At 53.2% G+C, this 25,875-nt stretch overlaps 1 protein-coding gene across 6 annotated transcripts in view; it reads right to left on the reverse strand.

The window, feature by feature from the left end:
- NUDCD3 (NudC domain containing 3) overlaps positions 1 to 22,418 on the reverse strand; it is a 58,089-nt gene extending 35,671 nt beyond the window's left edge. For 2 of the 6 annotated variants that reach the window (XR_003516425.2, XM_027573644.2), the window contains exons 1-2: positions 22,057 to 22,368; positions 17,526 to 17,827 (exon numbers count right to left, since the gene is read on the reverse strand). Coding sequence is in view for 4 of the 6 variants with exons in the window: in XM_027573644.2 (XP_027429445.2) it covers positions 17,526 to 17,827; positions 22,057 to 22,248 (494 nt within the window). In the remaining 2 variants the exon portion in view is untranslated. Of the gene's footprint in view, positions 1 to 17,525; positions 17,828 to 22,056 lie in introns of all 6 variants that reach the window. The other 4 variants (XR_003516426.2, XM_027573646.2, XM_027573647.2 and 1 more) reach the window with 3 other exon arrangements.
- Between the last annotated feature and the right edge of the window lie 3,457 nt (positions 22,419 to 25,875).

Genomic DNA, 25,875 nt, shown 5'->3' on the forward strand with positions numbered 1-25,875 from the left:
CTCTACCCGAAGGACATTAGAGAACCAGCCACCTCGAACGAGTAGAGGAAAGTAGGAGTGCGGGAGAAATCCTTCATAACCCCATTGTAGGGAAACCTTTCTAACTCAAAATCCAGATGCAAAAGAAAATAAATAAGTAAAAGACTAATGATACATTTTATAATAAAAAGCACCTCTGCTCGGAGAAAAAAAAAACAATCATAAGCAATATCAAAGACAAAAAAAGACAAATAAACTGGAAAAAATATATTACAAATAAAGATCTAATTTTCCCATTATATACAGAAAGCTCTAAAAAATTGAAGGACAAAATAACAAACTCCCACAGAAAATGGGCAGAAGACATAAAGAGAGCATCCTCAGAAAAAAAGGCACAGCGTGAAAATACAACGTTACACATAACACAAGAAGTAAGCGCTCAACCGTCAGGGCGCCCCTCTGTTGGGCAAGCACGACTTCCAAAGCGTAGTGCACGCCCCCCAGCCCAGCTGTGGGGACAGGCTGTCACTCGTTCTGCAGAGCTGTCCACACGGGCTGGGGTGGCCTACCTAACAGAACAGGGAACAGGGGGAGATGGGGGGAGGCCCTGGGGAAGCTTCCACTTCTCTCTCATTTGGAAATATCTCGTTCTGGGTGGTGACTTAGGGCAACGTTCACTTTGTAGGAATACATCAGGCTGTACTTGAAGCTACACCCACGTCAGAAGTGGGTGGCATGTCATCTTGGCTAAGGGGGCCCATCTTCCCGCACCCCCTTCCCGCGCAGTTCTGAGTCAGTCAGAAGACGCCTGAGGACAACATGCAAGGCTCGACAGGGCTGCAGCCCCGGCCATCAGGCGCACGACAGGCACGGGCTCAGTGGCACCGCTCACAGGCGGCGCAGGGCCTGCAGAGAAGGCAGAGCACGACCCCCACACACAAGGCAGTGTCTGCCGGGCTCGTGCACATGTTCTCGTGTGTGCACGCGTATGCACGGGGCAGCCTGTTTGCATGCTCAGGCGAGTGAGCAGGCCCGGGGGGGGGGGGGGGGGGCAAAGACTCCAAGCCCAGCTCTGTGCATGTGGCTCCTTCCCATGCATGCACGCTTGTGCACCGTGCGCACGCGCACACACACACGCACACACACGAACGCACACACATCTGAACCAGGCGGCACAGAGCCCAGAGCACAGCTGGGAGACAGACGCCAGGGCTCCACTCCCACAGCACGGTGGCTGGCATGGGCCCCCAGGTCGCCCCCCAAGGGCTGGAGAGCGCAGTCCCGGAAAAAAGTGACGGCCTTCACTGGCGCTCCCGGGAACCTGGAACACACAGCTGCAGCTCACCAAACCCTGAGAAAGCCAGCTTCCCGGAGAGGCTGAAGCCGCAGGACGCCACGGCAGCCATGGTCACGGGGGACACTGGGGAGGGACACAGACAAATGCATCAGCCGCTGTCTGAACAAGTGCAAGCCATGCTCGCTGAAATGGAAACAGCACGGCTCAGAAGCTGAACTCAAGAACAGTCAGGACCTGTGGGAGCGCCCACAACCAGGGGCGGGTCTGTGGTTCCACATGAGTGTCTTTGTCACCGGTGCAAAGAATAATGAAAAATCGCAACAAAACACACTTTCTAGATGAAATCAGAAGGATTTAGGTCTTCTACTACCTTTTAGGTTCCTCCAGAAAATAGTCCCTCAAGATGACAGCAGGCTAACCGGGAAAGAAAAGGCCCCATGGTCCAATTCACATGGGAAATGGGGGTTACCTCACAGGTCGCTGGGTGACAGGCACCTCGGCAGCAAGGGTCACAGTACTGTGTGCCGCGGACACCGCCAGATGTGCACACCGGCCCTCACTCCTTCCTACCTACACACCCGTGGTCATCCAGAAAGAGGACCACTGCCACCTCTTGGCCCTCAGGCTGCAGAGCCCCCAACAGTGCTGGCTCTCTCCCAGCACAGGCGCGGCCCACCCCTGCCTTCTGACTGCGCAGCTCCACCCCTGCCAGCAGGGCACGTGTCGGCCACAGCAGCTGACTCACGGCACCTAGAAGGGAAAGTTGGTTCTAACTCTAAGTGTCTGCAGGACAGAGGGGCCCAGACTCAGTGGGGCCCAGCCAGGCACAATTCGGCGACCACAGGGTACACAACGGTCATTCCCAGTGTCAGGAGACACTTAAAAAAAAAAAAAAAGTTATTTATTTTAGAGAGAACACATACGTGCGTGTGAGCATGGGAGGAGGGGCAGAGGGGAAGAGAGAATCTCAAGCCGACTCCCTGCGCGGAGCCGTACACGCAGCTCGATGCCACAACCCTGAGATCACGACCTGAGCCGAAACCAAGAGCCGGACGGACGGCGCCACCAGGCGGCCCTCAGGGGACACTCTTAATCCTTTCGTCTTGATTGAACGTGTACTTCCTAGTTTTCCTCAATGAACATGTGCCACTTTGGGAAACCTCAGGGTCAAGTGTTCGGTCCACGCTGGGCCGTGATTCCAGAACAAGGCCAGTGGAGAAGACACCAAGCCGTGGGCACAGCCCGGCAGGGCACCCTGGGAAGTTGCTCCAGAGAACACACAGCACCAGCGAGGCTGCTGTGGATGTGTGTGCACGATGCACTCTGTACGCAGCACGGCACCGCCATGCAGACCAACCGTGGGCAGCAGGGAAGTGCGGCGGCACGTGGGGAGACCTGGAGTGCTGGCAGGGGTGTGCGAGAACTGTGCCCGCGCACCTGGGCCGGGAGCCCGTGGCGAGCAGGAAGAGGCGCGACCCAGCGTCCGCCTGCCTTCACACTTCTCCCGAAAGGCCTCTCCGAGGAGAGACGGAGGCAGGGGTCCTGGTGAAGGAGACGGAAGATCCACCGCACCCCCTTTCCCACTGCCACGATCTCTTCAAATATCTGCAGGCAGCATTTCCAAAACGCCAGTAAAAAAAAAAAAAAAAAAACACTTGGGGGGAAAAAGGAAGCTCCAAGGCTGGAGAGCTACCATGGAAACGGATCTAAATACGGGCTGCAGCAGCAAAATCCAAGGCGCCCAACCAGACAGAGCGCACGGGGACGAGACGCTGGTGCAGAGAGGCGGTGTGCAGCAGTGACCACTGGACCCGGGTGGGCAGCCGCTAGCCCGCAGCCAGGACGGGCCGCCAGGCCAACTGAGCATGCCGTCCCAGGGCCCCCTCAGCGGAGGTCCTCGCGACGTCCCTGTCATCGAGCACACGCATCCTCAACCTGAACACCACGGCTAGTAACAGCGAGCTCTCCGCCGGTCGTGAAGAGGCCCCACTGACCTGCTGGAGCAGACAGCACAGCTACATGTGCGGGCCCTCATGGGGGGCTGCTTCCCTCCTTCCTGACTCTGACGTGGGGTCTGCTGCTTCTGCCGTCTGAAGAGTTCGGGGCTTGTTTTCCTTGCGGTGCAGCAGGGTTCGCTCTGTTCTTACGAGGGACCCGAGAGAGGGGGTGGGGGTGGGCAAGCAGCCCCGGAGCAAGTCGGGGAGTCAGTAACTGCCACGCCCAGCCCGTGCAGCCCCCCTCCAGCTGGGGCACAGGCAGCGGGTCATGGCGTCAGCAGCACTGCCGTCCGCACCGGGAGGAAACGAGGACCGGGAAGTGCGTTCTCCTGGGAGGACCCGAGCATCTGAAATGACAGCCCTCCTACTGTACTCAGCTTCCCCAGGGACTCCTGGAACACGCTCAAGTGTTTTTAGGTCACAGGCAGTCCTCCCACCCACTTACCGCGGAGCTCGGGCAGCAGCGGAACAGAAGGCTCTCGGGGAGCCTGCCTGCACTGGAGCACCGTGCGCGGAGAAGGACTGGACCCGCTGGGGGACCAGCGCAGACTTGCCTCCCCCGACCCCCACAGGTCCCGGGAGGAGCGCGCCCGTCCCCCCGTGGAGAAGATGCTGCCCAAGCACACGGGGGGCCACTGCTGCGGACCCCTGAAGGGCGCCGGCCGCCTTCCAGCCAACGGCCCCTCGCCGCCCCCCAGGCTCTGCCTGACGGAAGCCACTGCATAGCCCTTGGAGGGGAGAAGCTCCTTCGGACCCCACGATGTGACAGTGCCGCCACAGGAAGCAGCGCCGCTTGCATCATGGGCGATGGAGGAGCGCCCACCCCTCTCTCCCCACGGCCTCCGGTCAGAGGCCCCGGCAGGCTGGCGCTCCCGCCCACCGCCTGGCCCAGGCCCTGAGTCCAATGACACAGGCACCGCTGGGCACCGCTGGGCACCGCTGGGCGGAAGCAGAGGCCCCACCCTCGGCTCCAGCCAACACTGTCCCTGCACTGCCTCACACAACCCTGCTGAGCCTGGAAGCCCAGAGCACCCCCCCCCCCCGCCCCCAGTTGCCAGGTGGGAAAACAACGGCCCCAAGGCCAGCGGCTGAGTGACTCAGAGCTGGCACGTGAATGCAGGGTTCTTTACTCCAATCTGTACCCCACATTTCATGCAAGGGGAAAGAAGGCTGCAGTCAGGAAGTGAAAAGCCAAGCAGGAGGGTTGCAGAGGGTGACCAAAAAAGCCCAGGAAACGGGCATAAAACAGGCCTGGAGCCCAGCCCCAGACCCCCGTTCTCGAGTCAAAGGCCCAGGCTGCCCACCTGCCTGCGGGAGGACCTGCACGTCATGTGGTGCGGGGACACGGAGCCAGGCCCAGGAACAACGCCCATGCGTCAAAAGGACGTGCCCACTGGAAGGGGCACTGCGAGTAACAAAACCAGGGAGGGGACACCAGTGAGGACACATGAGCACACACAATCGCACACACAGCTGAGAGAAGCCTCTGCTCCCGGGATGATCTCCATCTGTAACTGCAGAAGCAAGGATGGGAGCAGAATCACGCCCCGGCGGCCACCTCACCAATCACGGTCACAGGCGAGAACAATCAATGGCTGCTAAGGTTCGTGGGCAAAAGTACACAGGGAAACAAGATGCACACTGAGTGTCAACACAGCTCCGACAAGAGACCTACGGCGTGACAAAGGGCACACAGGAACGCCTCAGCGGGGAAGCGCGGCGGCCACGGCCACCACCTCGGCTGGTCACAGGGGCACACCAGCAAAACCACACCGAGGGACATCCCGCCAGGAAAAATGGAGTCTGTGCTCCTGACAAGTGCCAAGGTCCTGAGAGACAAGACGGAGGAACTGTGCCCCGGATGCAGTGATGACTATGGGTCGCCCCCGGGCTGGGATTAGGGACACTACAGGAAGGACAGGTGACATGGGAACCAGGTTCAGAAGAGCTCTCAGCAGCCCCTGGCTACAGAAGACACTCAGCAGCCCCTGGCTACACGGACGCGAGAATTCTTTGTATGATCTTTGCAACATTTTTCTTTGCAGACCTGAGTTATCTACAAACAAGAAGTTTTTTAAGAGAGCACAAACAAAAAGAAGCTGAGAGGAACAAGACAGAGTACATAACGGCCTTGCTCAGCAGATCAAATCCAGGCCTCCACACCTGGCTCCTCGGCTCATGGCCAAGCAGACACGCCGACGCACAGTCATGTGATTCCCAGGGTCCTCACAGCAAGCTTCGAGCACCCAGGCCCTGCTTGAGGCCCCAGCCCTCCATCAGGCAGACGCCCAAACTCTGCCTGTCATACACTGGAGGCATCCCAGAGGGTTCCACTTCTAGGCACAAGGTGCGTAGTCCACATTACTCCCACCGCCTCGATCTGGCTCGCAAGCCCGAGGCCTGTGTGGAGCAGGGCCCTGGCACACAGTCCTGGGCTCTGTCCCGCTGGGGCTCATGCTGCCAGGGAGCCCGAGCAACTGCAACTGACCTCTCAGGGAAATGCCACAGCAGCTTCAGGGCCCGGCTAGGGAGTGTGAAGAACATGGAGTTGCCCCAAAAGGCGACAGGGACAAGCAAAACAGATGCCAGTGTGAAAGGCAGTACTCTGAAAACTCAAGGGGCGCAGAATGTTACTAGGTCACAGCCTTCCTTAGGTGTGCTCAAGTTCAAAGGGTTATTTTTTGACCCGACTTTAAACCTGAATCATTCATGCACTCAGCTGGCACCAAGTGCCAACTATGTGCCAGGCACGTTCCAGGCGCTGGGATGTAGGGTGAACAAGATAAACAGGGCCAAAAGCATTGCCCTAATACCAAATTCAGACAGACTCCACTGAAAAAGAGAACTACAGGCCAATATCACTGATGAACACCGATGCAAAACTTCTCAATAAAATACTAGCAAACCGAATGTAGCAATACATTAAAAGCATCATTCACCATGATCAAGTGGGACTTATTCCCAGGATGCAAGGGTGGTTCAATAATTTGCAACTCAATCAATGTGATTCATCACATCAGTAAGAGAAAAGATAAAAACCATGATTATTTCAAGGGATGCAGAAAAAGCATTTGACAAAGTACAACATCAATTCACAATAAAGACCCTCAACAAAGTAGGCTTAGAGGGAATAAACCTCAATATAATAAAGGCCTTATATGAAAAACCTACAATATCCTACCCAATGGGAAAAAACTGAGAGCTTTCTCCCTAAGGTCAGGAACAAGATAGGGAAGTCCACTCTCACCATTTTTATTCATCGTAGTACTGGAAGTCCTAGCCACAGCAATCAGACAAGAGAAAGGAATAAAGGGCATCCAAACTGGTAAGGAAGAAATAAAACTCTATTTGCACATGACATGACACTAGATATAGAAAACCCTAAAGGCTCCACCAAAAAGCTACTAGAACTGGCAAATTCAGTAAAGTTGCAGGATACAAAATCACCATACAGAAATCTGTTACATTTCTATGCACTAATAATGAAGCAGCAGAAAGAGAACTTAAGACAACAATCCCATTTACAACTGCACCAAAAATAATAAAATACCTAGGAATAAACTTAACCAAGGAGGTGAAAGACCGGCGCTCTGGAGACTATAAAACACTCATGAAAGAAACTGAAGAGGACATCAAAAAATGGGAAGACATTCCATGCTCGTGGGGTTGGAAGAATGAATATTGTTAAAATGTCTACATATCCAAAACAATCTACAGATTTAATGCAATCCCTATCAAAATACCAAGAGCGTTTTTCACAGACCTAGAACAAACAATCCTAAAATTTGTACAGAACCAGAAAAGACCTCCAAATAGCCAAAGAAATCTTGAAAAAGTACAGCTGGTGGCGTCACGATTCTGGACTTCCAGCTCTATTACAAAGCTGTAGTGATCAAAACAGTATGGTACTGGCACAAAAATAGACACATAGATCAATAGAACAGAACAGAGACCCCAGAAATGGACCCACAACTCTATGGTCAACTAATCTTCGACAAAGCAGAAAAGAATATCCAACGGGAAAAAGTCTCTCCAACAAATGGTGTTGGGAAAACTGGATGGCAACATGCACAAGAATGACTGAACCACTTTCTTACACCACATACAAAGATAAACTCAAAAATGGATGAAAGACCTAAATGTGAGACCTAAAACCAGAAAAATCCTAGAAAGAGAGCACCGGCAGTAATGTCTGACGTCGGCTACAGCAACATTCTTCTAGATATGTCTCCGGAGGCAAGGGAAATAAAAGCAAAATAAACTATTGGGGCTTCAATCAAAATAAAAATCTTCTGCACAGCGAAGGGAACAGTCAACAAAATAAAAGGCAGCCGATGGAATGAGAGATGTTTGCAAACATACCTGATAAAGGGTTAGTATCCAAAATCTATATATAAAGGACTTATACAAGTGAACACCCAAAAACCAAGTAATCCTGTTTAAAAATGGGAAGGAGACATGGAACAGACATTTCTCCAAAGAAGACAACCAGATGGCCAACAGCCACATGAAAAGATGCGCCACATCACTGATCATCAGGGAAATGCAAATCAAAACCACAATGAGATACCACCTTACACCTGTCAGAATGGCTAAAATGAAAATGACAAGAAATATGGTGAGAATATGGGGAAAAAGGAACCCTTGTGCACTGTTGGTGGGAATGCAAACTGGTGCAGCCATTGTGGAAAACGGTATGGAGGTTCCTCAAAAAGTTAAAAACAGAACTACCATATGATCCAGTAATTCCACTACTGGGTTATTTACCCAGAGAATATGAAAATGCTAATTTGAAAAGATACGTGCACCCCTGGGGCGCCTGGGGGCTCAGTCGGTTAAGCGTCTGCCTTCAGCTCAGGTCAAGATCCCAGCATCCTGGGATCGAGTCCCACAGCAGGCTCCCTGCTCAGCGGGGAGTCTGCTTCTCCCTCTCCCTCTGAGGTTCCCCTGCTTGTGCTCTCTCGTTCTCTCTCAAATAAATAAAAAAGATATTAAAAAAAAAAAAACAAAACAGCCACCACCACATTACAATAAAGCCCTGGTAAACAGTCACTCCTGCCCCGGGAATTTGTTCCCCAGATACTCACACACATTGTCCAAGACACACGTGCAGCATCATTTGTGACAGCAGCAGCCCGGAAACAACCTAATCACACTCTAAACAGTGACGCCACAGCCCAAGGGATACTGGGAGGCTGTTGGGAGGAATCTCACTACAGAGTCACCTGGAAAGCTTCTGAAAATCCTGACCCATGGCCTACCCAGGACAATGCAATCAGACTGCTGCGGGGGAGTGGGGGGGGCAGGAATCAGCACTGTAAAGCCCCAGTGATTTCAAGGCCAACCCCGGTTCCACTGCTCCTCTCCAACATTCTCCAACACAGCCAGGCCGGGTCCTTCCCTGCAGCATGGGGACCTGACCAGGGCACCGGGGGACACAACAAAGCAGATGCACCAGGACACCCCCCAGCACCCTCGGAGGTGTAACAGGAAGTCCACACACAACACAGTGTACAGAACGGGGGACAGGAGAGAGACTATACATGCAAATATGAAAAATAAAATTTGTATAAGACATAACATTTGCAAAAGAAAGCATGCACAATGGTCCCCTTTAGGGAGAACTCACTTCCACTATACTCTCTTGTAACTTTCAAAAATACCCTAAATTTAACTGCCAATTTACTTCACCGTATAACAATCAGATAGTGGGAAACTCAACATACCACAGCGTGATGTTCTTTCAGGTGAGCTGCATGCCGATATCGGGCCTGAACTCACGACCCCGAGATCGAAATTCACATGCTCCACCAACTGAGCCAGCCAGATGCCCCGGGTTTGTTCTTTTGTTTTTTGGGGTTTTTTTTAAACAAATACATTGTGAGAAAATAAAAGAGAAATAAATGATGTGTGGCTGGAGCCTTACTTGTAGATTTCAACAAATCTTTATTACTATTTAAGTAGGATACAGAAAAAAAACTGGAAGCTTACTTTTTTTTTTTAAGATTTTATTTATTTATTTGACAGAGAGAGAGAGAGCACAAGCAGGGGGAAGAGTAGAGGCAGAGTGAGAAGCAGGCTCCCCGCCAAGTAGGGAGCCTGACATGGGGCTTGATCCCAAGACCCTGGGATCATGACCTGAGCCAAAGGCAGACACTTAACCAACGGAGCCACGCAGGCGCCCCTAAACACTGGTTTTAAATATTGACGCGAGCACATGGGGGTTCACAGAGCACTGCTCTCCTCTGTATTTAAATTCTACCTAATGCATTTTTTGAAAGATGCATATATGTCTTTTTCAATGAAAAAGAAACAAGCTAGCATACAAAGTTACATTCTCTAACGTTCTAGAAAAACATTTAACTACAAGCAGGTCCTGTTACTTCTAAAAAGCATCTGTCAGATAGTTCTGGTAATAGTTGCTTTTCTCTTAACACAGCGAAGCAAACATATCCAAGTTCAGGCCTCTGAGCACACGAACTCTTGCTTGAGTCCCCATAACCCTGGCCCTAACTCCTAACTGTATGATTTTAAGCAAATCTCTTCCCCTGTAAAAAGCAGCACACTGGGTCCTCCATCTTGAAATACACACTTCCAGGGGGACGAGCTCCCCAGGTTTCCCACACCCCTCCCTCCGACACACACGCGCACCCCCCGCAGCCCTCCACCCTACAGGCTAGGACGCCAGGTCATTGCTCCCACACACTTTCAGTATTGAATACAGGCAACAGAAGTCACTGTTGTAAGATGTGCAGGCGAACCTCTTCTAAAAACGAAGTCTGTCAGCTATAAATGCATTGCAGAATTAAAAAAACGCAGCTTCTAGAAAGAAAGTAAGTACTCGTAACAGACAACCGAAATCGGATTTCCTGCCTCGGGATCTAGATCACAGCTTGTGGAGGGCTCGGAGGTCCAAAGTTCGTAGAGAAGGGGCAGTTTCAGAGCGAGTGCTCAGAGGGCCAGGCAGCAGCTGCTACCCCAGAGGCCACAGGTCACTGACCCCTGAGCAGGCAAGAGTGCCTCCACAGGGAAGGCGGGCAGACATGCCCACGGTCCTGGCTTCCTGGCCACTGCTCTCCGAGCGCAGGATGACAGCCAACACCCTCGTGTGAGCACAACAGCCTCCTCACGGCACAACGCTCGACAGTGGATGACACGAATTCAGATCAGCAACAGGGAGGCAGGGAGGCTCGGCATACAAGGTTCAGCAAGAAAGAAGCCAGCGTAATACGACCGTGTAAACTTCTATGTGTGCGTGTGTGTACGCTAACACACACACATGTTCACAGGCACAGAAGAAACTAGAAAATCTCCCAGAACGTTAACAGGGAACAGCGGGGTGCTCTTATTCTTTAGACACCTGTCTGTATTTTCCAAATAATCTCCCTTGTGCATAACTAGAAAAGAAATGGACGGCTTGTTTTCGTTCAAGAGCAGTAGTACTGTTAACAGCAGCCCGCACCCACGTGAGTGCTCCCTGCGCACCAGGAACCACGCTCCGCAGGCGTGACGCACGGACCTCAGCCAATCCTCTGCATCAGCCGATGCGGTGGGAATCCGGGGTGGCGCTTCGGTATGTCCACGTGACTCTATCAAGGGGCCTCCTGCCACAGGCACCTGAAAAGGCCAGGACCAACAAGCAAAGGACCCGCTGAGAGACAAACCCAAGAACCCAGCTCTTAGGCAGCAGATGCCCCGGCAGGGAGCAGCACCTTCTGCTCTCCTGGCAGCCTCCCTAGGGCCATCGAGGGCCCAGAACCGAGGGAGAGGTGCTGAGCCCCCATCAGGGGCCCCCCTCACACAGGGCAGAGGAGCTCTCGGCCCCAGCACTGAAACACGTGGGAACGGGCAGCGCAAGCGGACGGCGAGATGCGACACGGGCTCGGGGGAGGCCCAGCGACCTGCAGGAGAAGGGCGGGCTGGAGGCGCTGCAAGGCTCTGCTGAGGGGTGGGCGCGGACAGGAGCACTGCGGAGCGAGGCAGTGGGCCCGGGGAGGAGGAGACGAGGACCAAGCCTCTGCGGAGGGTACGACTGGGAAGCCCGAAGCCTCCCCTCCAAACCATGCCGCCCCTGCCCAGGAAGCAGCCGTACCCCCCTCCAGCAGCTGCACACAAAGCCCATGCCACCAAAACCAGAGAAAGCACCAAGCAGCGGCCTGGCACCCTGTGCTCTCCCAGGCCTCCGGGAGGGGGTCAGCACGCCAGTGGTTCCCCGACACCCCATCCTGTGCAGGGGGCGGACAGCCCGGTATACCCAGCACACACTGCTGCTCAACACCAGCAGCATGGGAGCACCTGCCCCTCGTCCAGCACAGCTCCCAGGGCAAAGACACCACCTCCACGTCATAATGTACTCTCTGCTGCTTCTCCTTTCTCTTTCTTCTCTTTTAAAGAATTCTGTTTGTGACTTACGAAGGCAAAAGCCAGACAAGGCACAACAGCCTCTGGGGATTCAGGCAGACAGGCCGGCACCAGCAAGTGCAGTTATCACCGCGTTACCTACAGCGACACCTTCCGGCCTAGAGGCGGGCTGCAGGAACTCCGACGGCCACGGCGCGGACCAGACCCCAGGCCAGGGAGGAGCGCCCCCCCCACCACCGTGCAGAACAAGAACCCCAGCATGGAACACAAGAGGGGAGCCCCACCGAGCTCTGACAGGGGCCTGACGGGGCCTCTGATGCTGTTGGCTTCTGTCCCCCTCTCCTTTCACGGTACTAGTGATGCTGAGCAGCAGTTCTGGAAGCGTCCGAGCACCCCAGGAGTCCTCTGAGCCTGTGGCCTGGGACTCGAGGCAGCACCTGGTAGGGGTGTGTGCTGTGGACGACTCCATGCAGATAACGTCCTCAAACGCCACCCTGTGTGCACAGGGAACTCTGTGTGCCCAAACTCCATCTCCTCTCTAAGGAATAAAACTGAGCACTTGAAGCAGTGGGGCGGGCCCCATTCCCCATCTTCCCTGGAAAGGTCCTGACAATGACAGCAGGGCAGGACGCAGAATGAAATTCACAGTGATGGGAAAATTAGACCCAATTCAAGTTTCCCTCAAATATCCCCTCAATGACCCCCAAAATACTAGTACGTGTGGTTTTAATATAAAAATCAGTATATAATTACGTACAAAAGAAAGTGTACCCTGCACCAACTCTGGGGAAGAAAACAGAGCTATGGCTGGCAAGGCCTGGATGGGGGACAGGGTGACTCCAAAGAGGCAAGCAGGACCCTGGCCTACAGAGCCCCGTCTGTCTGGAGACAGGCACGCCACGCTTAAGTACGCCCCATTACCGTACTGCACACAACAAACAGCCGATGACAGACGCACGCAGAGGACACAGAAACCTACACCTGCACTGTCTGACTTCGTTCCCTGGTGTGCAGGCTGAACCTGTTTAGATCCAAGAAGCGTACGTGCGACTCTCCCGGCTGACGGGGCAGGACCACCAGCAGGGGGGTGGCAAACAGGAGTAGCAGCAATCAGCCAGCTCAGGCCCAGACTGCAGGTAAGCCGCTTCTGGATGGGGGGGCGGGGGGGCAGGAGAGGCAGGGCTTCTGTGTGCTCACATACAGAGCCCCCCCGTTACGTCATTCAGTCAGCGGGGCCCCAGAGAGCTACAGTTTATAGGACACACGATCCTGGGCACGGACGGGAGGCATGAGGGTACCACTAAAGGGAGCACCAGTCTCCAGACCCTGCACGACACCGCCCAGCCGCTGCAACGAGACATGGGAGGCACGACTTCCTGCCGTGTTCACAGGAAGCCAGTGACAACCAGAAGGCAAAGAAGGTGCCCGTGCTGGTAAGGGTCAGTCCTGTGGCACCAGATTTCCCGGAACACACCCCGTCACTCTGGACCCACGCTGGCACCAAACACATGCCGCTCGCTCTGATTCTAGCCCAGGACACAACTTGTTGGTTCAAGAATAGAAAAACCAGGTCCCCATGAAACAACAGGCAGCCATTCCTAACCCGGGAACCAAAACCACATCCTCTCTTCGAAGAAGGACTGTAGGAATTCTTTTTTTTTTTGACAAAGACTTGACTTTTTTTTTTTTTTAAAGATTTTATTTGTTTATTTGAGAAAGAGAGAATGAGAAACAGAGAGCACAAGAGGGAGTGAGAGGGAGAAGCAGACTCCCCGCTGAGCAGGGAGCCCGATGCGGGACTCGATCCCGGGACTCCAGGATCATGACCTGAGCCGAAGGCAGTCGCTTAACCAACTGAGCCACCCAGGCGCCCCAAAGACTTGACTTTTTAATATCATCAAGAACATAAAAATTTTGTAATAAAAATTATTCCTACTGATGTAAATTCTTTAATGTCATTTTAGGCCTGTTTCCCATGCCCTAGAGGTAGCATCGGGGAGCAGTAAGAAAGCCATGACTTCATGAACAGCAAACATAATTGATGAGAAACGATTTTAAAAATTATGTATACATGTCAAAGTACAGTTATTAGTTTTGTCAGAAAATAATCTCATTGTTGAAAATTCTTGTCACTCTTGGGGCGCCTGGGTGACTCAGTTGATTCAGTGTCTGACTCTTGATCTCAGTTCAGGTCTTGATCTTAAGGTCATGAGTTCAAGCCGTGCACTGGGCTCCATGCTGGGCATAGAGCCTTAAGCCACTCTTCCATTTTTTCAATAATTTGCTCACTTTCCTTTCCTCTTCCATGAGACAAGATAAGACCTTGGATGATAAGCCAATCTCCTCTGTAACGTAATGGGGACATATGACTGTCTCACAAGATCCACTCTCGTGCCGGGAACGGCCAGCCATCCTTTTACCAACGGGTGAAAGATGACCCTGAACTTTGCCGTGAAAGAGAGAAGGCAAGGGGGTCAACGCTCCGAGACGAAGACCGTTTGCTCTTCTCTGCTCCAGCAGGAATTATTTTTAACATGCAAAAAAAAGGGGGGGGCACCTCGGTGACTCACTTAAGCGTCTGCCTTCAGCTCAGGTCATGATCTCAGGGTCCTGGGATCAAGTCTCACATCGGGCTCCTTGCTCGGCGGGGAGCCTGCCGCTCCCCCCTGCTTGTGCTCGCTCTCCCCCCTCCCCACGTCAAATAAATAAATAAAATCTTGAAAAATAATAATAATAAAAAAATGAAAAAAAAATCAGTAAAATAAACTGTATGTTCACTGCAGGAAAATTAGGAAACAGAGTACTGGGGGGGAGAGGACAATGAGACCCAAACCCACCACGTCCTGACAACCACTGCTCGTCACCGATTTCCTGCTGGCCTTCTCTTCTGCAGGCCTACAACCTCAAATGTTTTCAAATTCATCATCACTTTGAAAACTGCAGTGGTCAGACAACATTCCAGGACAAGAGTATCTGCGTACATCAGGGCTCACCCAGAGACAGAACCGGCAGCATACCCGCACACACATTCAGAGACTCACGTCGGCAACAGGCTCACGTAGCCGTGGTGGCCGAAGCTGAGCCACTCTAAAATCCACAGGGCAGGCCAGAGGGGCGTGAAGCTGCCATCCACGGCGTGGATTTCTTCTGCTTCGGGGAAGCCCTGGCTCTGCTTTCAGTGCCCTTCAACTGACGGTTAAGACCCACTCGGGTCACCCAGGATGATGACCCTTACCTGAAGCCACCTGGTCGTGGACGCTGAGCACCTCCACCAAACACCCTCACAGCAACACCCAGGGATGGGGCCCGGCCAGGCTGCCACAGAAAATGGACCGTCACAATCCCCACATCGGTCAGCTTTTTTAAAACAGTTTATAAATGTCCATAACCTTTCCCCAAATGAAAATGCAGCACTTCTTCCAAAATAGTGCTGAAACGAATAATGCTAGAATAAATAAAACTAAAGTGAGTAACTGTATGCTCAGTCTTCATTCTGATATCTAAATATTTTACGCAAAGACCCCTGGAAGAGGGCAGCTACACACAGAAAGAACTCAGAAAACTGCACAGCGTCTCTGGGTCTTTGCAGTCAACTGTCCCCATGTGAGTGTGACGCAACGGGGAGGGCAGGCACTCCTGGGAACTAGCCCGCATGACCCCAAAGCTAACAAAGGGGTGGAAGGTGTTCCCGTCTCAAGCAGCAACAACAGAACATTCTGGAGAAGCCAACAGGGCCATGTTCTAGAACAAGGAGAACTAGCTGTAGAATCAAAGTTGCTATGGACACACCCACACAAGTTTAAAAACAAGCTTCTGAAAGATCGTATTGATCCGCAAATAACTACCTTTGAGAACAAAACTCTTTAAAGGAAGAAAACAAAACCCAGAGATGCAGCTACATAGCATCCACAATGGCAGGCATCCAATAAAAAATTACCAAATATGGGTCTTCTGGGTCGCTCAGTGGGGTTAAGTGTCTGACTCTTGATTTGAGTTCAGGTTGTGATCCCGGGGTCCTGAGATCAAGCCCCGAGTCAGGCTCCTCGCTCAGCACAGAGTCTGCTTGAGATTCTCTCTGTCCCTCTCCCCCTACTTGCACACGCACACACTGGCTCACTCTCAAGTTAAATAAAATCTTTAAAAAAAAAAAAAATTACCAGATATGTAAAGGAGGGAAATGTGACCCAAAATCAGGAGAAAACAGCCAACAAAACAAAACATTACAGAAATGATGGAACTGGCAGATCAAGACTTTAAACAGCTATTATAAACATATTAAACAACTTCAAGGGAAAGGATGAAGATAGAGATCAAAGCCATAGAAGAGAACCAACAGGAAATGCAAAGCCAAAATTTCCATTATATGAAATAAAATCATACTGAGGAGTTTAACTGAGGATTGGACACTAAAGGAGAAAAGATAATAAAGGTGACGACAGGGCAATCAAAACTGCTCCAAAGAAGGCACAAAGAGAGTCTTAAAAAGGGGTACACACAACAGGGGCAGAACAAAGCCCAGAAACCCCAGCGGTACATACTTGGAGAACACCACCCCGAAACCGGTGGTAACCAGATCGCTGAGACTAATCATAAATACCTTACAAGCACCCGGGGGACCCATAAAGGGGAACAAAGAACATTCACTTCTTATCAGAAGACAACAGAATTCTTTAAGGTGTTGAAAAAGAAGCGTCAGCCTAGAATTCTAGAGACAGCAAACACATTCTCAGAAACGAGGATCAAATAAACATTTTCAGACAACCGAAAGCTGAAAGAACGCCTCAGAAGCAGACCCACACTACACTACAGGAAACGTCGGAAAAACTTCTTTGGGCTGAAAGAAACTGTCGGATCTCTGCCTTCTGCCCAAGAGCCGGCCCACACCCAGGTCCCCGACCCTACTCTGCCCCTTCCTGCCCCGAGCTCCATACCGACGCCCTGCTCTTCGGCACCGGCCGACTCGTGCACCCGACACCGCGGTCTCTGAGCCCCTCGGTCCAGCCTGGCCTCTCGCCTCTGCACTTCTGCCTCACATCAGCTTCACAAAGTGTACCCCCCCTCCACTCTGCGTTTTATGTCGCTGCAGGCTGTCAGCTTTGCTGCGCCGTCCAGGAACCAGAGAAACACGAGAAGGGGTCAGTCAGAGACAGTGCGCAGGGAAGGAAGACCCACAGGGAAGTTAAGACGGGGACAACGGCGGGCGCAGTCCTATCCGAGACGGAAGACGGTGGACTGTGCTAGAACGGAGCAGGCCGGGAGCATCAGGCTGCCTTTCAGAGCCCGCCACGGCACCCGCACAGGGAGCGAGCAGGATACCTGCGCGCCCACGCGGGGCAGTGAAGGACCGGCAACCAGGGTGCCGCGCCAGCCGCACGGCCTTGGGCCCAGTGACAGCGGCAGCAGCCTGAGGCAGGTGCCGGCGCTCTCACCTCCACTTTACGAAGGACAAAACCAAGCCACAGGTAACACTGCGTGGCAGGTAATCCATTTACTAAGGGGCAGTCTCCAAGGGGACTCTGGGCCCACGGTCACCCATCCCACCGACAGGACTGGAGGCCCCAGCAGTGCTCTAGCGAGAAAGGACAGAGCCGAAACCCCGAGCCACAGCCGCCACACAGGCAGGCGGGTCTCAGGGAAGGCCTCTGGGCGCCCAGGGCTCTAACTGTGGCTCTGAACTGGCCGTACGACAGGCAGCTTACTACCTTGCCTTAGAGGGAGGAAAAGACAGCAGCCAACTGACCTCCCGTCCCGTGTGACCAAAGCACCGTAACGTGGTTTACAAACATAAATGCAGACCCAGAGTCGGAGTGGTACCACGTGAGAACCACTAATGGACCAAACCAACCACCAGCTGCCAAGCAAGAAAGGAACTGCAAAGTAGAAATTCTTACTTGGGAAGACCTGGGGGTTCCTTCGGAAGTTCGGCGGCACCCGCCTGAGCTCCCGGAGGCTCTGCCTCCCCCGAGCTGGGGGCCACCTCCGGCCCGGCACCCCGTGGGCCCGGTGGTCCCTGAGGCCCGCCCGAGTCTGCGCCGGGGCCGACCTCCACCTCCTGTCCCGGGACTGGGACTGGCTCTTGCTCGGCGGCGGCCACCACAGCCTCCTCTGCCTCCTTCCTCCTGGCCTTCTCCTCCAGCTCCTTCCTCCTCTTCTCGTCGTCCTGACGGGCCATGTGGTCAAAGGCTGTGAATACCTAAAATCAAACAGCAATCCAGCAATGAGTTCGGCTGCCCAGTACTAGCCCACACGTGCCGCAGCTCAGAAGAGAATGACAAAACAGGAGACCACAACGCGTTCCCACTAGCACAACGCAAACACACTTCAGCTTCACCCGAAGCTGCTCCCAAGCAATCTTTAACAGGCGTTCCAGTATCAGCAGAAGTGAACCCCTGTAAGCCATGATACCTACATGCGCACGAGCCCAACTCCGGGGACCAAAGGACGCGTCACTATGTGGTCTCTCTGTCCTCCTTTTATTCACAGCGCCCAGTAAGACTCGTGTGCCACGGAAAGAACACACCGTCCTGGTACCAAGAGCTGTAAAGGTGCCAACAATTCAGGCTCAAGAGAAGATGAGAATCGAGTTGAACCCACAAAGCATGGAGAACCAGGCTGCTGCTGTCTCCCCACACTGCACAGGTGCAGGGGACATGTGGCTCTCAGAAACCTGGCAACGGGGGCGCCTGGGGAGGCTCCGTCAGTTAACCGTCTGCCTTCGGCTCAGGTCATGATCCCAGGGTCCTGGGATCGAGTCCCGCATCAGGCTCCCTGCCCAGCAGGGAGTCTGCTTCTCCCTCTGCCTCTCCCCTGCTAATGCGCTCTCTCTCTCTGACAAATAAATAAATATGTAATCTTTAAAAAAAGAAAGAGAACTTGGCAATCAATTCCACAAACAACCATGTGCCTACAGCGGGCAAGGAACACAAAAAATCCAAACGACAGCTCCCACCCTCGAAGAACTCGACATTGTGGTGTGAGGACCAGCCCTTACCCTTTCCTGAGACACAGTGACATCCATACAAGCGCTGGGACTCTCCACTCACAAAGGACACTGGAAGCATGGCGTTTTGTGTGCACCTTTCACGGACACAGACCCACTCACGGCAGTGCCAACAGGAGGGGCGTGAGGAGCAGCTGTGCTCCCTCACGATGAGCATACAGATGCACACTCCAGTCCCGGAAATCTAAGAAAGTTCCTTGGGAGGAAGGGGCTCTGCAGCAGACCATGAAGAAAGGCACATGTTCCCCAGAAGACTACCGGAGGAAATGCCGCAGCTCTGAGACATGGGGCCATCTACGGTAGCTGGAGGCAGGAAGGCTGGGAGAGCCTCCTTGGGGGGCTGGGGGGGGACAAGTGTTACACCCCATCTAGCAACCTTGCTCCCTGCTATGTCCCCAAAGGAGTTGAAAACACATCCATACAGAAACCTGCTCACGGGTGTTACAGCAGCGACATTCATAAATGCCCCAGGTCGGTAGCAACCAAGGTGTCTGTCCGTGGGTGAACGGTCCATCCAGACAAGGGAATATTTATCACTCTCTGCTAAAATGGAATGAGCTATCACGCCGTGAAAAGACCTGGAGGAAACTGAAATCATGTTACTAAGTCAAAGAAGCCAATCAAAAAAGTCTATACGTATTCTGCATGACTCCAGTTCTAGGACATTCTGGAAAAGGTGAAACGACGGAGATGGTAAAGATCCATGGTGGCCAGGGTGGGGTGGGGGGAAGGAATGCGTAAGTGGAGCACGGGAGACTTTTTCAGCAGTGGAACATACTCTGTGTGGTGCATACCTGTCGTCATATGTTTGTCCAAACCGCAGAAAATGCGCATCACTAAGAGAGAACGCTAAAGCCAACCAGGGCTTGGGTGTTCCGGGGTGGAAGGTGCGCGGTTTCATGGACTGTAGCAAAGGCCCCCTCTGGTGGAGACAGAAGGTGCTCGGGAACTCTGTACCTGCCCCTCCATTGCGCTGAACCTAAAACTGCTCTAAAAAAACGGTGACAGGTGGGTAGGAGCCCCGTTCCAAGAGGCTAGAATGCACACATCTATCAAATAGTCCCATTCCCTGCACAGAGCAGGAAGACAAAACAAAAGGTCACGAACTACTGAACTACGCCAAATGCTATCATGTTCTCTCAAAACCTTCAGGAAGATGCTGTGAGCGAGGCAGCACTGATGTTTCAAAGATGAAGAAAAACTAAGCCCAGAGAAGCTAAGGAACCGCCGGAGGTCCCGCCGGCCAAAGAGGAATACAAGAAGTCATCCAAGTGGCACTCCACAGAAAGGCCACACACGCAGAGGAAGACCCATGTGATGCTAAGGCGGAAACCAGGCATTGATCCCAGACCCGTTTCTACTCCCTCCGGGAACCTGAGCCCCGGACACGACACCTCCCAGCCCCGTGTTTATAGCACCTGACTTCACCCGCAGAGCCACTCATCCTAACTCTGTCCCCTCAGCCCCGGGAGCTCCCTGGACGCAGGGCCCGACGCTCCACGGCATCTGCCGACTCTGCCCCCCTCCACCCTCCTCTATCCTCTAACCTGCCGCCTGCTTTGCCTCTCCCGTGGCTCCACGCTCTGCAACCACAGCTCTGTGGGGCTGACAGAGATGTCTGTGACCTCCGGTCGACCTTCTCTGCTGACACAGAGGACTCTCCCAGCAGGTTCAATGAGGCCCAGATGGAGCCGTCTTTCCTGATTCTTGGGCAACAGGCCTCACTAAGCAGGCTTCTCAAACCGGACCCAGGACGAGCACAGGGTATCAAACAGAGAACAACAGCTCCCCGGGACTCGCCCTCAGCTGCCCAACAAAACATCCGGGGCACGTCTGCTCTCTTAAAGGTCCTCAGGCACCGCAGACTGCGGAGAACCAACTCCAGAAACGCTGGAAAGCGGCCCCGGGGTTTCTGTGCACCCTTCTGCCCTGCCCACTCCCTCCAACCCCAGCCGCGCATGCAGCCCCCTGCTTCTCCCATCCCTCCGCTGGATCATCCCCTAGGAGCTGCCCTCCACGGTCAGCTCTTCTTCCCCTGAAACCACTCTGGTTCCTCATCTCCCACAGCACCCTGTCCCATGGTTCCAACAGCCCACGAGCAGGGACTTCCGTCTGCTTTTCTAACTTGTCTAACACTAAGCTTCTCCCCCTCAACTCAGGGCACAGTTCAGTGACATTATCATTATTTCAGTCACCCAGGTTTGAAACCACAGGTCATCTCCGACTCATGCCTTCGTTAAACTGGTCACCAAGCCTGAGACATAACAGCCATTTCATACACTGTGACCAGATCATCTGTAAAACAAGGGCAAAGACCAACCTTTCAGGTTCGTGGGATTAAATACAGTAACACCTGAGGTGGCAACTAGTACATACTAGGTGCTCAGTAAACCTTCTTTCTGCTTCTCCACATCTTTCCTGCAAGCTACTGATGTTCTCCCACCCTGCTATGGACGAAATAATAGGGCGGAAAGATCCGGAATCCTAAAGATGAGGTTCTGCGTTCCAGCTCCGTGAGGAGTTTGGTGAAATCACCTAACCCTGCTGAAAAGGCACTTCATCTGCCACAGAAGGCTGGACCATATCTATTTCACCGGGACCTCCCTAAGGGCCTTTGAGAAGCCCTCCGACACTTTCCGACCACTGGGATGGCACTCGGCCGCTGAAGCACCGGAACGGAGCCTATCATCTCTGGTGGTCCCTCCACCACCCCGAGCTTCTGCGTCTCCACACACAAGCACTGAGGAACGTGACACCCGACCAACCGCAGCTTGCGGCAAGACCTCAGGAGACACCATCGGCTAGCGCCCAACAAACTATAAAGCGCTACGGAGCTGTGGGAGGTGCCACCAGCAGTTCTATCTTCTCAGGTTCCTACCGACAGGCTCAACCCCACCTGCCCCGCAAGACGTTTCTGTGACTTCCAAACCACCGCTTCTACCCCGTTCCCTGGCCGGCCCTGCGCGGTTCCGTCACCGTGTCGGGACCACGCGCGGCGACCACGTCCCAAGAAGAGACTCGTCCCCGACCAGGCTCATCGCCGGTGCTCGGCCGATGCGTGCGGCGGCTGACGACGCACACACCGTCGGTAAACACCTGCTCGCTGCACCCTGCCCGCTCCCCCGTCCCCAGCGCGGAGGCAGCGCGCCCCGCGGGGACGGCTGTGACCTGGCCTCGCACCCACGGCCGGACCCCTGACCTCCCCGCCCGCCCACGGGCTCCCGCCCACACCCGAGCGCCCCGCGCGCCGGCCGCTCCCGCTCCCGCAGGCCAGGAACTCCAGCGGCGCCACGGCGAGCTCGCGGGCGCGGCCGCGGGAGGCGGGGCCGGGGGAGCGTCGGAGGGGGAAACTGAGGCCGGGAGAGGAGGGCTCCCCCTGCCCTGCGCCCCGAGCCCGGGGCCGCCCGCCCGCCGCGCGCTACCTGCAGCACCAGGGCCTGCGCCGCCCCGGGCGGGAAGCCCATGCGGTCGGACGGGTGGCGCAGCAGGCGGTAGAAGTCGGTCTTGCGGTAGAGGAAGCCGAAGAGCACGCGCAGGAAGTCCTGGACGTTGCCCACGTGCTGCAGGATGCCCAGCAGGGCCTGGTCGTACAGCTCGGCCGCCCCGGGCTCCATGGCGTCGCCGGCCGCAGAGGCGCTGCTCACTGCGGGCGCGGCCCGGACGCCGGCCCACGGCCACTTCCGGCACGCTGCGGTAACGGCTCCGCCGCCAGCGCAACTTCCGGTCCGCGCCCGCCCGGCCGCCGCCCGTCGGGCCCGGCCGGGAGGCACCGGGGCGCCCGTGCCGCGAGCCCCGCCCCCGCCCCCCGCCGGCTTTCCCGGGCAACCTCGCGGAGAACCCCACGCCAGCCCCTGAGTGGCTCCTAGGCGCGAGAAGGCCCGGGACGGCGGGACCGAGAGCGCCCAGCAACCATGTTGCAAACGGGCGGAAGGGGCGGCTCGGGCCGCGTCACGTGAGCCCCGGTGTTGTCACGTGGTGGGAGGAGCTCCGCCCCTTTCTGGGTAGAGAGCCGGTCTTGGGGGCCCGGGTCCCCGCAGCGGGCGGTGTGTGTCCGGTTCACGGCGCCGGGAGTGAATGCACGGTGACGAGGGCACGAACACTCAGCGGAAAGAGCTCGGCGCAGAGTGGAGACTCTGCCGTGCCATCGTCGTGAGATACACACATATACGCGTGGGTAGCGTGCTCTGGCGTGTGCATCGTCTGCCTACATAACGCACGGCGCACGGGATAGCCTCGGTGTCCGCCCAGGTGCAAACGGAACGCCCGTTCAGACACCGAGTGAACACATGCCAAAGATGCCGTTCAACGAGGCTGAATTAATGAAGGGAGCAGTGACATAGCAGGACTGGGTCCGAGAGCATTTGGAGGAACTGGGCATTTATACACACTTGGACAAACAGTAAGATTGTTAGGTTGTACAAAGCTGGCAGGTGTCCTACAAAATGATAAACCTGTACGTTAACTTCTCTAGTGGATAGAAATGCTTTGCATCTCGACTGGACTAGGATCTACCAATGAACAGGTATCTTCATAATCTAGGGGCTCTAATTAATTGTAAATAAAGTCAGAACCAGATGAATTGCCGTAGGGCAGTGGTTCTGAAACTTCTTGGAGTCATTTTCACTTTAACATTTATTGAAGACTGCGAAGACCTTTTATGTGGGTCGTTCTTATAGTTACCATATCAGATATTAAAACTGACAAAATGTTTACATACTTATTCATTTTTAAATAACCATGAAAAGCACATTACATATTAACATTTTTATGAAGGAATAATGTTCTTCAAAGCAATTAAGATTGGGGCGCCTGGGTGGCTCAGTTGGTTAAGCGACTGCCTTCGGCTCAGGTCATGATCCTGGAGTCCCAGGATCGAGTCCCACATCGGGCTCCCTGCTCGGCAGGGAATCTGCTTCTCCCTCTGACCCTCTTCCCTCTCGTGCTCTCTATCTCTCATTCTCTCTCTCTCAAATAAATAAAATCTTTAAAAAAAAAAACAATTAAGATTACTGAGAAGAGTAGCATAGTTTTACACTTCTGCAAATCCCTTTAATGTTGGGCTTCATTGAAGATAGCAAGATTCTCGCATCTTTTGCGTTCACTGCATTGCAATATGTTGTTTTGATGGAAATGCATGAAGAAACCCCATCTTAAACAGATTGTAGTTGGAAATGAGAGGAGTATTTTCATTGTCTTTTCAAATAAAAGCATTATTTTTTGTAACCAAAGTTGAACAGGTGGTAGTTTCTTAAGAGCTGTAATATGGAACCTGAAACATCAATCAGTGTTTCATAATTGTAACATTAATACCCATTGGTCTGTCCTGACTTTGAATGGATCTTTCACAGGCATGATTTTGTAACACCAGACTGGAATGCAGAATGTAGCAAAACAAATCGCATCACAAATGTGTGAAGCAGCCTCACTGAAGGGTCTGGGAGATAAAAGCCTGACCTAAGTACGTCTGGAAATGAACGGAGTCTAAGACTAAAGGCAAAAGAAGCTAAAAAGAGATGCTTCATCCTAAAGTTGTTTCCCGTGGGGGTGTGGGCTATCATCTGTGAAAATACTACCCACATACAAGGGAGGTGAGCAATCAAGCAAGTTGTGCGGGTGGTGGAATGAGGCTTCTCACTACTGGCATGGGAGCTTACTTACAGAGAAGCCAGGGAGGAGTCCAGTATGATTCCGTGCGGCGATGAATTAGAGCTGGAAGCATCAGCATGAACCTAAGTTAAGCTTCCTCTAGCTACAGATGGCTATGTGTATAGATATTTATAGAAATGGGCACATACATACGTGTGTCAGTTTACACACATATATTTCAGTGCTCTCCCGGCTGAGAGAGCCCAAGAGCAGCAATGCCCCAGCAGCAAAGTGCACACGGAGTGCCAGATCCTGGGTTTGAATCCCATCTCCAACTGAAGGGCCAGGACTTCTTGGAGAAATGGCTGATTCTCGGACTGGGACAGAAAATATACAAGCTGAACCTGGACCAACTTGATAGTAGCACCAAGGAGCAAGGAAAAAAGGAAAAACATTCCATGATGGGAGTATGACAAAGGGACATAGGAGCCAACAGAGAGAGCTCCCAATGGCCCAAGCTGGAACAATCTGAGCAACACAATGAAGTAGTATCATATTAGAACCCAAACTACAAAATGAATATCCATGGGTCCATACAGTACATATCATACTGAAGGAATAAACATACGGAGGGAAATAGACTATTTTCCTGTTGAGAAGAATTCCAAGTAATTTATGTAAGTACTCTGCCCTCCAGGACGTGGAGCATAGCTCCCCACTCCCTAAGTGTAGGCCACACATAGTGACTTCCCTCCAAATAGCACCACGTGAACAGCATGGAAGGTGGGAGCGTAACTGTACCGAGGAGACACGTGACAGACATGACCTCGGCCAGGTGACAAGAGTCCATGCCAGCAGTGGGAAATCAGGGGGATAGCATGCACCCTTTATAGGATCTGCTGAGAAGGACGCTCCACCTCTGTGGGGTCTCGGCCAAAAACCCATAACTTCAGTCTAGTTAGGAGAAGAACACCAGACAAACCTCATTTGAGGGACGTTCTACCAAATGCCTGATCAGTCCTCCTGGAAACTGTCAAGGTCATCGCAAACAAGGGAAGTCTGACAAACTGTCACAGCTAAGAGCCTGAGTAGACATAACAACAGTGTCCCGTGCTATCCTGCATGGGATCCTGGGACAGAAAGAGGGATGCCAGGTAGACTCTAAGGAAATCTAAATAAAGCATGGGCTTGAGTAGTCATTATCAATACTGGTTTATGAACAGTGCATTGATGATGTACTAGGCTGATATAATATGTTCATCGGGTAAAATGGGTGTGAGGTCTATAGGAACTCTGTACTATCTTCGCAATTTTTCTGTAAATCTAAAACTATTCTAAAATTTTAAAAAGTTTGCTTTTTAAAAATGTATTTTAAAAAAATGATAATCAGGGGCGCCTGGGTGGCTCAGTCGTTAAGCGTCTGCCTTCGGCTCAGGTCATGATCCCAGGGTCCTGGGATCGAGCCCCGCGTCGGGCTCCCTGCTCCCCGGGAAGCCTGCTTCTCCCTCTCCCACTCCCCCTGCTTGTGTTCCCTCTCTCGCTGTGTCTCTCTCTGTCAAATAAATAAAATCTTTAAAAAAAAAATGATAATCATCCATAATCCTACCCTTTCCCCCAAAGAGCAAGTGAGATGTACTGTGTTGGTGTTGGTCCAG

Source organism: Zalophus californianus, chromosome 12, assembly GCF_009762305.2.
Source record: "Zalophus californianus isolate mZalCal1 chromosome 12, mZalCal1.pri.v2, whole genome shotgun sequence".
In the NCBI taxonomy this organism is placed as follows: domain Eukaryota; kingdom Metazoa; phylum Chordata; class Mammalia; order Carnivora; family Otariidae; genus Zalophus; species Zalophus californianus.